Source organism: Micromys minutus (assembly GCF_963924665.1).
Source record: "Micromys minutus genome assembly, chromosome: 1".
Taxonomy (NCBI): Eukaryota; Metazoa; Chordata; class Mammalia; order Rodentia; family Muridae; genus Micromys; species Micromys minutus.
This window is the reverse complement of record NC_137969.1, coordinates 27890020-27904467: the sequence shown is the minus strand read 5'-3', so window position 1 is coordinate 27904467 and position 14448 is coordinate 27890020. Positions and strand designations below refer to the sequence as shown.

Sequence of the window (14448 nt, the reverse complement as noted above, 5' to 3'; positions counted from 1 at the left end):
TAATTGGAAGTGTGAACTCCTACTCTACCAAAATCAAAACCATGACAAAAGCCAGTAAAAGTATAACATCACAACTCCCCACATCATTAAAATATATATTTGGGGCTGGAAAGATGGCTCAGTGGTTAAGAGCACTGACTACTCTTCCAGAGGTCCTGAGTTCAATTCCCAGCAACCACATGATGGCTCACAACCATCAGTAATGAGATCTGATGCCTTCTTCTGGTGTGACTGAAGACAGCTACAGTGTACTCACATAAAATAAATTAAGCTTAAAAATATAATGTATTTTTTACCATGTCCAAAATCTTACAATGCCAACATGTCTAAATGTCTAATCATTCAGCAATTCCCCAAAATAATAGTTTTGGAAGTAACTTGACAGTAATAAGGAAAAAACAAAGAAAGCAGATCAGAAAACTCCGTTCCCCAATAATCCCTTCTCTTGAAGGGGAATGTACGGAAGCTGGTAACAACAGTGGGCACTGCCATGCTTGTTTCAGGAACAATACTCACAAGAATGATCAGGCCCTGAGAAGCTCACAGCACTCCTTTCACCTTGAGAAAAGGGCTTTCTTTTCCAAAGATTCAGATTCTGCAGCCCGTCCCTCCATAAGGGACATTCAGACACTGTAGCCAATTCTTCCATGAGGAAATGTGGACAAGAGGCCTCTTCTTGAGGGACAAAAAAAGAAGAATCTTTTAATAAGATCTCCCTAAACCAGGAGTGGTGGCTCAAACCAGTGATCCCAACACTCAGGAAGAGGCTGCCGAGGACACATTGGGACACAGTGTCGGGCGAGCTAGGGCTACATAGCTAGATCCTGTCTCAAAAGAAAAACAAACCACTAATCAAGATCTCAATTCGAACTGAAAGTAAGACCAGGAAGAACATCGTTACACCAGACCCAGTTCGGGGCCCAGTGCACAGGGAATTTAAGGCATAGAGACTGCTTCCCTTTCCCTTTTTATTAACATGCAGAAAAAGCGATTCATCCTTCAACAAGAGGGTTCAACTGAAAATGCTCTTGATGTCTACTGACAAGAGACACCGTGCATGAAATACTTTCACGTGCTTATTCAAGGGGAAGGAAAAAGAAGCCATCTGTAGCGCTTTACATACTGGAAAAGGACAATCTTTTACTTCGGAGAGCTGGAGGCTGGAGAGGATGTGCAGATAAGGAGGAAGCTTTTTTTTTTTTTATTGCCAACAAAAGCAAGTGAAGGGAGAGGAGATCTAGACAGATTTGGTGGACAAAGAAAGTCCGGCTTCTGGCACCAAGCTTCCCTCCCTCTTAAGACTCTTAATGGAGACAAGGAGGCAGGAAGATCAGAGGCTTGGCTACATAGCAAATTTGAGGCCAGCCTGGGCTACATTAGAGGTTGTCTCAAAACAAAACAAAAAGTGGCACATGGTGATGCATGCCTGAACTAGTAGTGTCCTCTAAGGTGAGACAAGATTATCAGGGGTCAGGGGCAAAAGGCCAGCCTGGGCTACCTACTGAGTTTGCATCTGGGCTGTAGAGACCCCTCATATCAAAATAGATAGATAGATATATAATAGATAAAGTGCTAATCTGTTTCCAAATTAATATTAATATTTTTTCCTGATTTTCATAAGGCTCTCTGTTAACTTGGGGAGTAGGATCCAAAATGAAAAGAAGTATCCTTTACCTCAGGATAAAGGATAAGCCTTTCTGGTGGAAAGAATGGGTACAACTTTTGTGACGGAGGATCCATTCAGGCTTTCTTTGAGGACATGACTTCTTTCTCAGCATATCAATAGTAACGGTTGACCATAAGTTCACTGTGCACCATTCTCCACGAAACTTCCCTTGAGCCCTCACAATTCCGAGGGAAAAAAGTACCCAAGTTATAGATAGGCTGCAACTGACAGGGGATGAGTCAAGGTCATAAAGATGTTAAGTGGAAGATACAAACTTGCAAATATCACACTCCAGAAGAGGAGGAGTTCAATGAATACTAAAAGACCTAATAAAAACACAAAAAGCAAACTTGCCTTGGTGGACAAGATTCGGGGAAGGGGAGAAAAGCTGACATGATATTGTAAATTCAGAGCCTCCCACTATCTTGGGGTGAAAGTGAAAAATAAAAAAGGAGAGACAGATCTGTTTTTCTTGCAGAAAAGATACCTCTGTCACTTTTGGGAAAGTTGAAAATTTCCTTCACTTGGAAGACGCTGACCAAAGTGGGGGTCGTTTAGGGGTTGCCCCTTAAACGCTCCTTTGGATAAAGAATTCTCTTTGGCACCATAAACGTGTCTCCCTTCGCTGAAAAATTGACAAGAGCCAAGGAAAGGTGTATACCAACAAGGGGCGTCGTCCTCTCCAAGGAGAGAAGTTGGGGGTCCCCTGCAGATAGAGGTTGAATGGGAGCCTCCTTCCCCTGGAACCAGGACTCTGAGAAGCTGTTTTCTCCCAACGACGTGAAGCCTGATCTCCTGGATGTCTGTGGGTGTTTGTCACTAAAAACGCTGCTTCGGTGCCCTCCGGCTCTCCGAAAGGCTGGGGGCCCGGACCCCCTTTAGTCAGCACCGTCCGGCGGAGGACCCCCAGGACCGTCGTGGGGCTGCCCTGGCCTCTTACCCTGTGGCCTCCTCCGCGGCCCGTGCTCATCCCGCCACCTTGGCCTCCGTTGCCTCCGTCCCGGCTGTCCCCGCCGCCGCCAACTCTACCAGATCTTCGGAAGCCGAGGCCCGAGGGCGCTCCAGCCTCCACCGCTTCTACAGTGCCCTCCCCCCCTTCCCACCGCACTTCCTCATCCGGGGCCAAAGCCAGCCATGCGGACGGGCCTGGATACCGCCCACGCACAGCGCGCGCGCAATCCGGAGGGCGGCTCTTCCCAGTTGGTACCTCCACCCTCTGCTAGCTCCCGGCACACTCAGCCCCGCCCCCACCGCGTTGTCTCTTAAAGAGAAACACACCCTTCGGCCCAGTTCCTGTCTCCAACTGTTTACCTGCGCTATGGTCCTTTCTGTTTCTGTGCGGTGGACAGAAGTCCCTCTTGGAGCCAGTCGGCTTCCATCCTGGCAGATCGTGAGACCTTTTAATAACTGCAAACAGAGGTTTAAGTCACACCATTCTCCTACGGCTTCTAATCACACCAGCCACTAAATCCGAAAGATAACCCAGGAATGTAGTTGGTTACACTTTGGTTTTATTTAATTGCTTTTTCAGCATTGAAAGTACCACATTTTATCTCTGTTGCCTGTTTCTTCCCATCCTTGTCTGTTTTCTTCAGGACTCTATTCTTAACACCTAAGGAAGTGTCTGGAAGAAATTAGAATGGAGCTGGGCACACCTTTAATTTCAGCACTTGGGAGGCAGAGGCAGGAGGATCTCTGAGTTCAAGGCCATCTTAATCTACAGAGCAAGTTCTTGTACAGCCAGGGCTACACAGAGAAACCCTGTATCAAAAGGAGAGAGAGGGAGGGAGGAAGAGGAAGATAGGTAGATAGATACATAGATAGATAAATTAGAATAGAAAAAGGGTTAAGAAGAGTTATATATATTCAAAGAATAAAATCAACTTTTCCCCAAATCACACAGACATGATTTAGAAATAAACACCTATAATTTCCTGAAATTCATCAGCCTAGCAAGAGGTAGAGGCTTTGGAGAAAACTGTAATGGCCTTCTCTCTGACTAGGATCTGCAGAGGAAGCCTAGGCTTGGCTGCACATTCCTTTAACGCCAGCAGAGGCAGGAGATAGGATCTCACTTTCCAGCTCAGGCAAGTCTGAAACTTGCTAAGTGAGCCAGGCTGGCCTCAAACTCTTGAACTTCCTTTCTCAACCTTTTGGATAAAAGGAAAATAGGCATGTGCTTCCATGCTTGGCTTATTTGTTTTCTTAAATCACATGAAAGTATTATTCATCTTACTAAATATTTATTTCTCTCTCTTGTGATAGGAAATATAGTAATAGGGTTCTCCCTATGTAGTCCAGGCTGACTTGGAATTCACTATTTAGATGTGACTAACCATCTTTTTTCTTTCTCTCTCATTTTTAAGTAGCCTCTTAAAATGGTATCAACTTTTTGTTTGTTTGGTTTTGAAGATAGAGTTTCTCTTTCTAGCCCTGGCTATTCTGAAACTTGCTCTGTAGACCAGGCTGACCTCACACTCAGAGATCTGCCTAGCTTGCCTCCCAAGTGCTGGGATTAGAAATGTGTGCTTTTTTTTTTTTTAAACAATCTCTTAATCAGACTGGCCTCAAACTCTCTTCCAGTGATGGGATTACATGCACCACCATGGGAGCTTTTGCTTAAATCCTGAAACCCCATAGCATTCGTTGAAGCTGGGGAAAAACTAGCAAGGGTGCTGTGATTAACTGAAGGCAGAGATGCCATCTAGAGTTAGTGGTCATCATGATCAGAAGACACGCACCAGTGCTGCGACCTAAAACCCTAGCTCTAGTTACAAACCATTTACAGAACGAAGCAGGAGCCCAGCCCGATAGAGTGGCGCAGGTCAAAAATGGGGCTGAAGTCACATGCAGACAAAGAGCTTGCCCAGTATGTGTGAGGGCCGGGTCCCATGCCCAGCACTAGCCGTCAGAGAAAGAAAGTGGGAAGGTGGGGCAAGAGCACTGGATATGGTGGTTTATTCCTACAACCCCAGAACTTGGAGGGAAGCTGAGGCTGGAGGATTGTCATGAATTCAATGCCAGTCTGGCTACATCTTGGAATCGTAACTCACTAACTTTTTCTTAAAGATGTCCCAACAAATAGGAGCTTGGGGCACTCTAGGGTTTAACATACTCAATTGGCCTGGATAAGGCTGGGATCTTTTCTTTTTATCAGCTTTTCACTGTCCACCTGTGAAGTACCCTAGGTCTGCTATCTGATAATGAAACAAATACACAGATGTCTGTAAAGCCACAGTAGGTATTTAATTATCTAGTGTGCATGGTGTGTGAACATGAACATTACTGGGCTTCCATCCCACAGAGCATGCGTGTAGATCAGACAACTACTTTCTCTTTGAGAGTGGTCGTCACCCTTTCACTTCGACCTTGAGGCAGGGTCTCTAGTTTCTGCTGCACTGAGCTCTTCAGGCTATCTAGTAGCCATTCAAGCTTTGGGGGGGTTCTCAATTAGCAGTAGGGGTGGGACTACAGATGCCTGTCACTGCGTCACATCACACGGCTTCCTGTGATGAAAATCTCCATTCTCAGGCTACCCACTTCACTGTCTCCCCTGCTGAGTAGCTTATTTTAAATTTAAAATTTAAAGTAGCATTAAAACCACAGCTATAGGGGTTGGGGATTTAGCTCAGTGATAGAGTGCTTGCCTAGCAAGCTCAAGGCCCTGCATTGGGTCTTCAGCTCTGAAGGGGAAAACAAAACAAAACAAAAAAACCATAGCTATTGTCACTGATTATTGGCGGAACATAGAGAGCTGGTATTGTTTCAGAGTTTGATTAGTGTGTTCTGAGTTAGTTTTTAACCAACATTTCTGGGGAAGAGCATTGCCTACTCCCCCCTCCCCCATTCAATCATCAGAGATGAATATCAACAACAACCAAAGAAGCCTAAGAATATCTCAGGGTCTGGGTTGGTAAAGATCGCACACTGAACACTTCCAAGTAGGAGCTTTTTCTGTTTTGGTAAATTTATAACCCCTCCCCTCCCCCTCCCCACACACTTATATTTCTGAGGGTGGCTTAATGGGGAGGGAAAAGCAGAGGGGAAAGTCTGACTTTAGGCAGGACTGTGTATCTTGTGCACACACTGCAAGGTGGGGACACAATCTCAACCATGTGGACGAATGAGCCATATGTTCTACGCTATTCGAGAGAACGTTTCATAATAAGAAAATGTCCCACTCAATACAGGAAGATGAGAGAATACCCCAGGAAGAAGATGTCTGAGAACTTTTTCCCCCTTATTATATGCACTGTAGCTGTCTTCAGACACACCAGAAAAAGCATCAGATCTCATTACATAAGCTCGTGAGCCACCCTGTGGTTGCTGGGATTTGAACTCAGGACCTCTGGAAGGGCAGTCAGTGTTCTTAACCACCGAGCTATCTCTCCAGCCCCAAGGAAGACTTCTTTTGTTATTGTTTTTGTTGTTGTTTTATTTTTGTTTTTCTGAACAGAGTTTCTCTGTATAGTACCGGTTGTCCTGGAACTTGCTTTAGACCAGACTAGCTCGGAACTCAAGAAATCTGTCTGCCTCTGCCTCCTTAGTGCTGGGATTAAAGATGTGCTCCACTACCACTGCTAGTGTTGGTGAACACTTTTATATTTGCTTTAAGTAGTCACAATATCAGCTATTATTAAATAAAACAATTTTTTTGGTTAGAAACAATGTGATACAGTAAAAATTAAAAAACTGGGACCATTACCTTATATGGCTGTATCTATTATGTCAAAACACGACAAAACATATTTTATATAAATTTTGTTAACATTAAATTATTATATTCCAGGATTGCACCGTAAATGTATTTTTATATTGTCAGGCTATGTAAAAACAATATAATTTATTTCTAAGTTGTTTTCCCCCCAAAGAAATGATTTTAAATTTCTAATTTAAAAAGTATTCTCCAGCAGGTAGTAGTGGTGCAGACCTTTAATCCCTGAACTTGCGGCTCAGTGCTTTTTGTCGCTGAACTATCTCTCCAGCCTCCCATTTTTTAAAAATTAACTCTACTAATAGAACCTTTTAAAAGTTTTCTATGATATTTTGATTCCATAGATTCAACCAACAGATAGAGGATGAAAGCAGTCGGTCATATCAAATCTAGAATATATAATTCACATATATTAACAAAAAGGCTAAAGACAGCCTGCTCCTTCTGCCAAAGGACAGCTCTGTAGTCCACCACATACCAACAGCAGGAAGGAATTTCTTAACATCATTTTATTTTAAAATAGATTGGTTTAGAGGCATAATTTGTAAGAGAGATAACCAAATTAAATGAATTGTTGACTTTTGGAATTTATTATTAGAAAACATCCCACAAAAAACAAAACAAAACAAAACAAAAAAACCTGCCAAAGTCCTTGTAGACATCAAGGTGCAGGGTAGAGACAAGATTATTTTATCAAAGTATCACAGGTGCGCCTCGGTTGGAGAGAGTCTTCACCTAAGTCATCGCTTCTGAAGAATCTGAGGGCTTGAGACATCACTTGATAGAATCATTTGTTGACTCTACAGATACAAACCCTACTGTCAAAGACAGGGTTTGGATGGTCTAAAGAACTTTAAGACTATCCTTAAATATCCTTGAATGTGGGTTTGATCACAGAGTACCTGGCACCCTCCTTTAGTGAGGGAACAGGGTTAGGGTGTGTTTCCGGAAAGTAGCTTTTTCTAAGAGGAAGAATTGAATGCCAGGGTAGAGGGCATGGCCGACTGAACTAGCGTGCAGCTCTTATTATCAGTCACAGGTCCCCATGTTGACCTTGTCCTCGTATGTCTGTCTGGGGGACATCGAAGGCAGCATGCAATTGCTATTTGTCTCTCTGTTCTTTAAGACATTTAGCACGTGGGTGCAGACTCTGAGATCCTTCAATAGACAAGAGAGTCTATCCCCACCCCACACCTTCATCACCTGAGGATAAGGAGGAGGTTTTTGTTGTCGTTGTTGTTTGATTGTTTTGGTCTACATAGTGGGAGCAGGTCAGGCCTTCTAGCAGGTCCTACTTCCTATGAATCCTTACTCTGTAATGAGGCTAACATGCAACTTACTCTGGTTGGATGATTTATGCCCCCTCTAAGGAAACTACTGGGCTGTCGGCCATGGAAGTCTATTATAGATTTAACCCATTTAATTCAGGCATTCAGCGTTTGAATATTATTTTTTATTAAACAAACTTTAAGTTTACTCTAAACTTGTTTTGAGTTACATATGTTAGGTTTAATTTTGACAACAAAAGAGTATGTAATGGGAAATATAAATTGGTCTGTCCTTCAAACCTTGTCTTTGTACATGACATTTGTACTTAGCACTAACTTGTCTTTTTAAATTATACTTAACGGTTTACAATAAGTTAGTAACTCGCTCCGAGTTATACACACACCCGTTTTCTTGCTACACAGTCCAAGAACTCTAGGGATTATTCAGCTCTCTTGTCTCCAGAGAGGAGGATGAGCCACCACCACACTTCTGTACTTTTCAACAGCCCTCTGGACCAGGCTGAGTTGATAACTTCGTCAAACACTTGGAAACAGCTCAGCGAGGTAAGACTCGACTCTCTCAAGTTTCTCCTATTATGAAATCTCTCTATGAAACCAAGGTCTTGGCTGAGGCTCTATTTTCAAATTTCCCTTGCGAAGAAGCCTACAGCACTGTAAGACGGTGGCGGGAAACGCCAACCGGGAACGGAGTTTGAAGTTAGACTCGACGCCACGCCCCCAGCCTCCAGCACCCCGCCCCCCAGCTCCGGAGGAGGAAGTGGCAGGGCCACCGAGACGAGGCGGAGGCTGGGCTAGAGCGGCCAGGCCGGCCGAGCGGGGACCGTGAAGGGGCGGGGACTCGGGGCGGAGCCTCCGGAGCGGCGCGGGCTCAGGTGAGCGCTCTCCGGCGGTGCTGTCTGGCCGGCTCTTAGAGCTCTGGTGCGGAAGCTAGTCGAGCTGTGGGGTCTCAGGTGGGATATCCTGAGGAAGTCTTGGATATCTGTCCAGGATTTGGTCTCGGGGCTGGCCTGAGGCGGGGAGGGGCTTTGGAAGTGGGGGTGAGTGGAGTGCCAGCCTCGGGCTGAGACTTGAGGGGCTTGAAGGAAGGGTCCCTGAGCCAGGTTCCAGGTCCCACTCTTCCTACAGCCCCCCCAGTGTGACCTTGGACCAGTCTTTTCTCTCACCGAGCTTCTGCGGCCGCAGCGGTGACATGGAGGCAGGACAGTCCGCCGAGAGTTGGTGTACATAAGAGGTTCGGCAAAGAAACCCCAGCCTTCCTCAGTTCTCTCTTCCCCAGGACATTGTTAGTGGAACGTGAATCATGGGAGTGCTTAACAGTTCGAGTGACCTTGGGCGAGTCCCTTGTTTTGACGTTTCTCTACAGAGGTGATGGACTAACCTCTTCGAATATCCCTGTACTATTTTGGTGTTCCTGATGCAGACAAAAAACAAGGTAGTGCCCCTCTCACCACAAGCCTCCCTTTTAGGTATGCGGTAGAGAAAATAGCTTTAGAGGATTGACTAGATCTTAGTCCAAGTTCCCTTTAATTTTTAAAGCACACTTCTATTTGTTTTTCTCTCTTGGTAATTGGAGGAGTGATATAATGCAAGGGTTGGCACGCCTCTCAGCCGAACAACAACCAGTACCTTCAAGGCCTAAAATTAGAGAGCAATTTTAGGAAGCCTGACACACTCTCCATGTTTTTGTTTGTGTTTCAGTGGCAGGAAGGCAAGATGACTTCCCTGCTCCAAGATCGGAACAGCTGAAGAAACCACAAGACAAAATGAGAACCACAAAGGTCTACAAACTTGTCATCCACAAGAAGGGCTTTGGGGGCAGTGGTCAGTATTGATTGATCTTTGGGGTTGTGTAAGTTGGCTGAGGTTATGATGTGCCTTAAAAATTACCCATATCACATTTACCTGAGGCTGGACAGGTAAATGAATGGAGCAGTATCAGCACTTGGGAGTGGTTGGAAATGAGACACAGAATCGTTTTGAAAAGCATTCCCATTCAGGTTTTGTTTGGTTGTATTTTGAATCCAGACTCATTTGGAACTCACGGTAATAGCCCAAGCAGGCTGTGAACCCGTTATCCTCCTGAGTATCTGGAAATACTCTACCACACCTGAGATAATTTTCCTCTTGTCTTTGTTTTTGTTTTTCTTTTTGTGTGTAGTGCTAGGCCACATGTGTACTAGAAAATGTCTGTACCACAGGGCTGCCTCTAAGTCCTACCTCCAGTTTTTTTTTTTTTTTTTTTTTTTTTTTTGCTGTTGTTGTTATTTACTTCAGAAATCAGAATTACTAACAGAGTGAGATGGTTTCATTTTATCTTTTTTGAGAGAGTCTTATAGCTCATACTGGCTTCAAACTCATTATGTACTGGAGGATGATCTTTAATTATTAACCTTCCATTCTTCATACCCAAGTGTTGGGATTTCGGGCACGTGCTCCCACATGGTTCTTCATGGATCTGGATAAAGGAAGAACCCATGCTTTGTCCCTTCGAGCATGCACTCTATCAAGGAGCAATACCTCCAGACCTCAATGAGTTCTTTTAAACTTTACATTCCATTTAATATTTATTTACGTACATGTGTGCTTGTGTGTTATGTGGATGCTCTTGCACATGAGTGTGTGTGCCTCTGAAGAATACGTGCCAGCCTCTAGTATTGTTCTTTAGGACATTATTTTGTTTGTTTATTTGTTTGTTTTTGGACAGGCTTTTACTCTGTAGCCTTTACTGGTTTGCAGTGCTGACTAGGCTGGCCCTCAACTTACAGAGCTCCTCTGTCTTACTGAGACAGTTTTGCCTACTAAGTACTGGGATTAAAGTACATATCCTATCACGCCTAGCTACCTTGCATTTTTATTCACTTAATTGCTTTTCTTCACCTTGTTTTTGAGATACTGCCTCAGTGTGGCCTGGAGCTTGGTAATTTAGGCTAGACCAGCTGCCGGTGAAATTGAGAGATAGCATGTGGAAGCTCTGCCAGAAATGCCTTGGATGCTTTATTCGTTGAACAGGAATTAATTTGGTACTTGCATGTTTAGAAGCCTTTTGTCAAATTATTGTGGTCCTTGTGTTTAGTCATACCAATCCCATAGGTGGTTAAAACCCTCTATGAAACTGGCCTAAACACTTATGAAGACTAGGTAGCTATTGAATAAATACAGAGATAGCTTCAGCAGAGGGAAGAACAAGAGTACAGAGTATATGATACACATATCAAATATATATATATATATCATATGTATATAATGTATATATGTGTGTGTAAGACAGATATACCTTGGTGATTTACCTAGGAGAGTAGAATTCTAACCAGTCTCCCTATCAGATATAGAGACTGTGAGTACAGTAAAATCTCTTGTTCCTCAAGGAGTTCTTAATGTTATTAAATGATTAGTTAGTTACCTGTAGTATCTGTGACATAAAACTTTCCAAGGTTGAGACAGGAGGATTGCTGAAAGTTTGAGGTCAACCTGTTGCAGAGTGAAAATGACTGTTTCAAAGGGGAAAAAAAGGAGCTAAATGTGGTGGTGCACATTTAATCCCAGTGCACAGGAGGCAAAGGCACCCAGGTCTCTTATGAGTTTGAGGCTTCCCTGGTCTACATAGTGAGCTCCAAACTACACAGTGAAACTCTGGCTCAAATAAACAAAAAGGAAGAAAGAAAAGAAAAAGAGAGAGGGGCAGAAACCATGGAACATTTCAAATAAAAAATGAGTTTGGCTCAATCAGTTCTTTACTACGCTGAACTTTGTGGGAGTATGATTATACTTGAAGTCTTGTTTTATTTTGAGGCGATGGATAAATGGATGGATGAATTGGTTGGTACTGAGGATTGGGTTTGTAGCCAGGGTCTCAGGCATATTAAGCATTTATACCTTTACCCCAGGCCCTAGAGTTTAAAGGTTGTTTTGATCCCTATTTTGAACTAACACTTAGAGTCTAGATTATTTTGCTCATTTTATAACACATAAGAGCCAGTGAGACGGATTTAGACAGGAGGAATTCAGTAGTGAGCTCTGGCTGTAGTTTTACTGACTGTCTAACCTTTAGGCAAGTCACTTTATCTTCTTGCTCTTGTTAGTACTAAAGATTTATTTTGAGGGTCTGATTAAGACAGTGTTTAAGGGATTTCTTTGAATATTACAGAAATATGAGTACTTTCCATCATATGAATACCAGATTCACAGTATTTTAGAGAGTAAAGGATATGCCAGAGGCATAATTCCCCAAACCATGGGCTGCTTTTCAGGGCGTAGTAGGATATTGGAGAGAACGTGTAATTGGAGACAGTCCCTGAGCCCTTTCCAATGCACCCATTTACTGTCGTGGCCTTAGATACTTCTGCAATTTTTTTTTTCTTTTTAGCTAAGGATGGAAACCAGCATGCTAGGCAAGTACTTTATCACTCAGTTACATACTCAGCCCTTTGCAAATCCTTTAGTTCTAAAACTGGATTCAAAATCACCCTCAGGGAAAAGGCAGAACATCTGCTTACCCATGTGTGAGCCCTTGCTTAGCTCCATCCTTAGTACTTTATAAAATAGGAAAACATAAAGTTGCAAGGAAAAAAAAAAATGAAATAGGAAAACAAATGGGGGCCTGGTGAGATGGCTGAGTGGGTAAGAACACTTGCTGTCAAATGCTTTAACCCGAGTTCAATCCCTAGGCCTTCTATGATGGAGGGAGAAAACTGACTTCTACAAATTGTTCTCTGATCTACACATACACACAAGCACATACACACCACCACCACCAACAACAACAACAACAACCAGAAAACAAAACCCAAATAGAACTTCAGTATAACTACAAAAGTAAAACTAAATGTTGGGCATGGTGCAGCTTGCCCTGTGGTCCCAGCAGTTTGGAGGTGGAAACAGGAAGATGAAAGAGATCAAAACCTTGTATGATGAGTTTGATGTTACCTTGAGACACCTGTGTTAGTCAGGAAAGGAAAAATAGGGCCAGAGCTTGTCTGTGCGATCCAGTAGTAATAACAACATGATGGGGTGCCCTGTGTTTTCTGTCTGATGCTTTTTATTTTTTAGAGGGTATGTGCTAGAGATTCAGCCCAGCACTGTATGCATGCTAAGCCTATGCTCAACTACTGAGCTACACTCCAGCCCAGTTGCTTTTTTAAATTACTGAATTGTCTTTCAGATGATGAGCTAGTCGTGAACCCTAAAGTGTTTCCTCACATCAAACTTGGAGACATTGTGGAGATTGCTCACCCCAATGATGAATACAGGTGAGCAGTGAATGAGGGTAACTAGGCACCCACCCTGCTGATTTCAAATACTATGTTAGGCTAGTCACATGTTGTTCTAGAGGACCTGAGTTTTGTTCCCAGCACCCACATGGCAGGTCATAGCCATCTGTACTCCAGGTCCAGAACATCTGATGCCCTAGTCTAGCTTCCTAGGATACCAGGAATGCCTGTGGTGCACAGACATACATGCAGGATAAACCACATGTACACAAAAAAACAAATTTAAAAAATTTTATCAAAGATTTAAAAAATATTATGCCTGTGCAAGTGAGTGCAGGTGCCTTCAGTTGGAGATTCCCTGCATCAGGAGTTACAGCCAGTTGTGAGCTGCTTGAGGTGGGTCTTGAATACTAAACTTGAATTCTGTGAAAGAGAGCAAGTGCTGTCTATTCCTGTTTTAAAGTTGAAGTAAGAACTCTGGATAGTTTTGTTGCTTGTGTTCATTTCCTTCCAGGCCAAGTGCATTTCTTTGTTTTGAAGGGAATATCCGGTGTTTGTGCTACAAGTTACAACGCATATTACATTATTTGTTTGCTTTCTAAGGGCAGGAAGAGAAAGCTTACCTCCTGCAGTGTCTCTCATCTTTGTTGCCTTCTCTTCCAGTCCTTTGCTTTTGCAAGTCAAGTCTCTTAAGGAAGATTTACAGAAAGGTGAGTATTACTTCTCTCTCTGAGATTTTTATAGTTACTGTCTGAGAAACCTAAGAAATCTCTCTTTGTAATCTCAGGGAATAAGAAGCAGAAGGAGTTCCTCTAGCAAAAAAACACAGATAAAGCTTTTGGAGGTTAGAGGCTGCATTTTCAGAGATTACCTCAGGAGCAATAGTTGATATGTTTGCTGTCTTCATTTACCTTTACAGCTACTGAACTGTTACCTCCTCCATACTCCAAACAGAAAGAAAAACTGCCAAAGAGCCTCATTTGTTAGTGTGTTGTAGGCATCAAAGAAATTAGATTTAAAGCCAGAACAAGAGGTAATTTGAACATGAGAAGCTTTATATTTAACTCCATAATAAAATAATAATAATAATAGTAAAAATAATAGTAATAATAATAGATGGCGAATTTTCTAGTAAGTTTCTCACAAAATATTTAAGTGTTTTCCTGGATGAGTATGTGATCGTGTCCACTTTGGCTAGGTGTTTATAGTTTCTTGCTGTCTTTTTCAAAGAGTGGAAGGGTTGCATGCAAATAAGAAAGTGTGAAGGGCTTTTATTCAAAAAAGAAAGTGAAGGTAGATAAGTTGCCTGAGCAAGCCCGGGCCTCCATGTGCCTGGGTACTTCCCAGGGCTTCCGTTTAAGGCCCTAGGAGAAGAGTGTGGGTAGTTTTCAGTTTTGAGTCTTAGGCTTGGGTTACGAAACTGCTCATTCCTTGTGTCTTTTGGCATGTTGCATCTGATTTAAATCACATGTATGCCCAGTCATACATAGGCACACAGTGATAAGTAGGATATTTCTTCTAAAGCCTTACTCATAGAACAGTGTGCCCACTGTGCCTGTACTTTAGGCTGTC

The 14448-nt window shown here is 43.0% G+C and overlaps 2 protein-coding genes across 8 annotated transcripts in view; one reads left to right on the top strand and one right to left on the bottom strand.

Moving 5' to 3' along the window:
• PRR14L (proline rich 14 like) overlaps nucleotides 1-2728 on the bottom strand; it is a 56960-nt gene extending 54232 nt beyond the window's left edge. Inside the window, exon 1 of the mRNA XM_080917935.1 lies at nucleotides 2607-2728. The gene's annotated coding sequence lies outside the window, so the exon portion shown is untranslated. The remainder of the gene's footprint in view (nucleotides 1-2606) is intronic.
• Nucleotides 2729-8525: 5797 nt separating this feature from the next.
• Nucleotides 8526-14448, top strand: part of DEPDC5 (DEP domain containing 5, GATOR1 subcomplex subunit) — a 117090-nt gene continuing 111167 nt past the window's right edge. For 6 of the 7 annotated variants that reach the window (XM_080927116.1, XM_080927114.1, XM_080927115.1 and 3 more), the window contains exons 1-4: nucleotides 8526-8541; nucleotides 9368-9490; nucleotides 12828-12915; nucleotides 13540-13586. In XM_080927116.1, the coding sequence (XP_080783242.1) occupies nucleotides 9433-9490; nucleotides 12828-12915; nucleotides 13540-13586 (193 nt within the window). In that variant the 5' untranslated portion in view covers nucleotides 8526-8541; nucleotides 9368-9432. Of the gene's footprint in view, nucleotides 8542-8579; nucleotides 8620-9367; nucleotides 9491-12827; nucleotides 12916-13539; nucleotides 13587-14448 lie in introns of those variants that run through there. The other variant, XM_080927113.1, reaches the window with a different exon arrangement.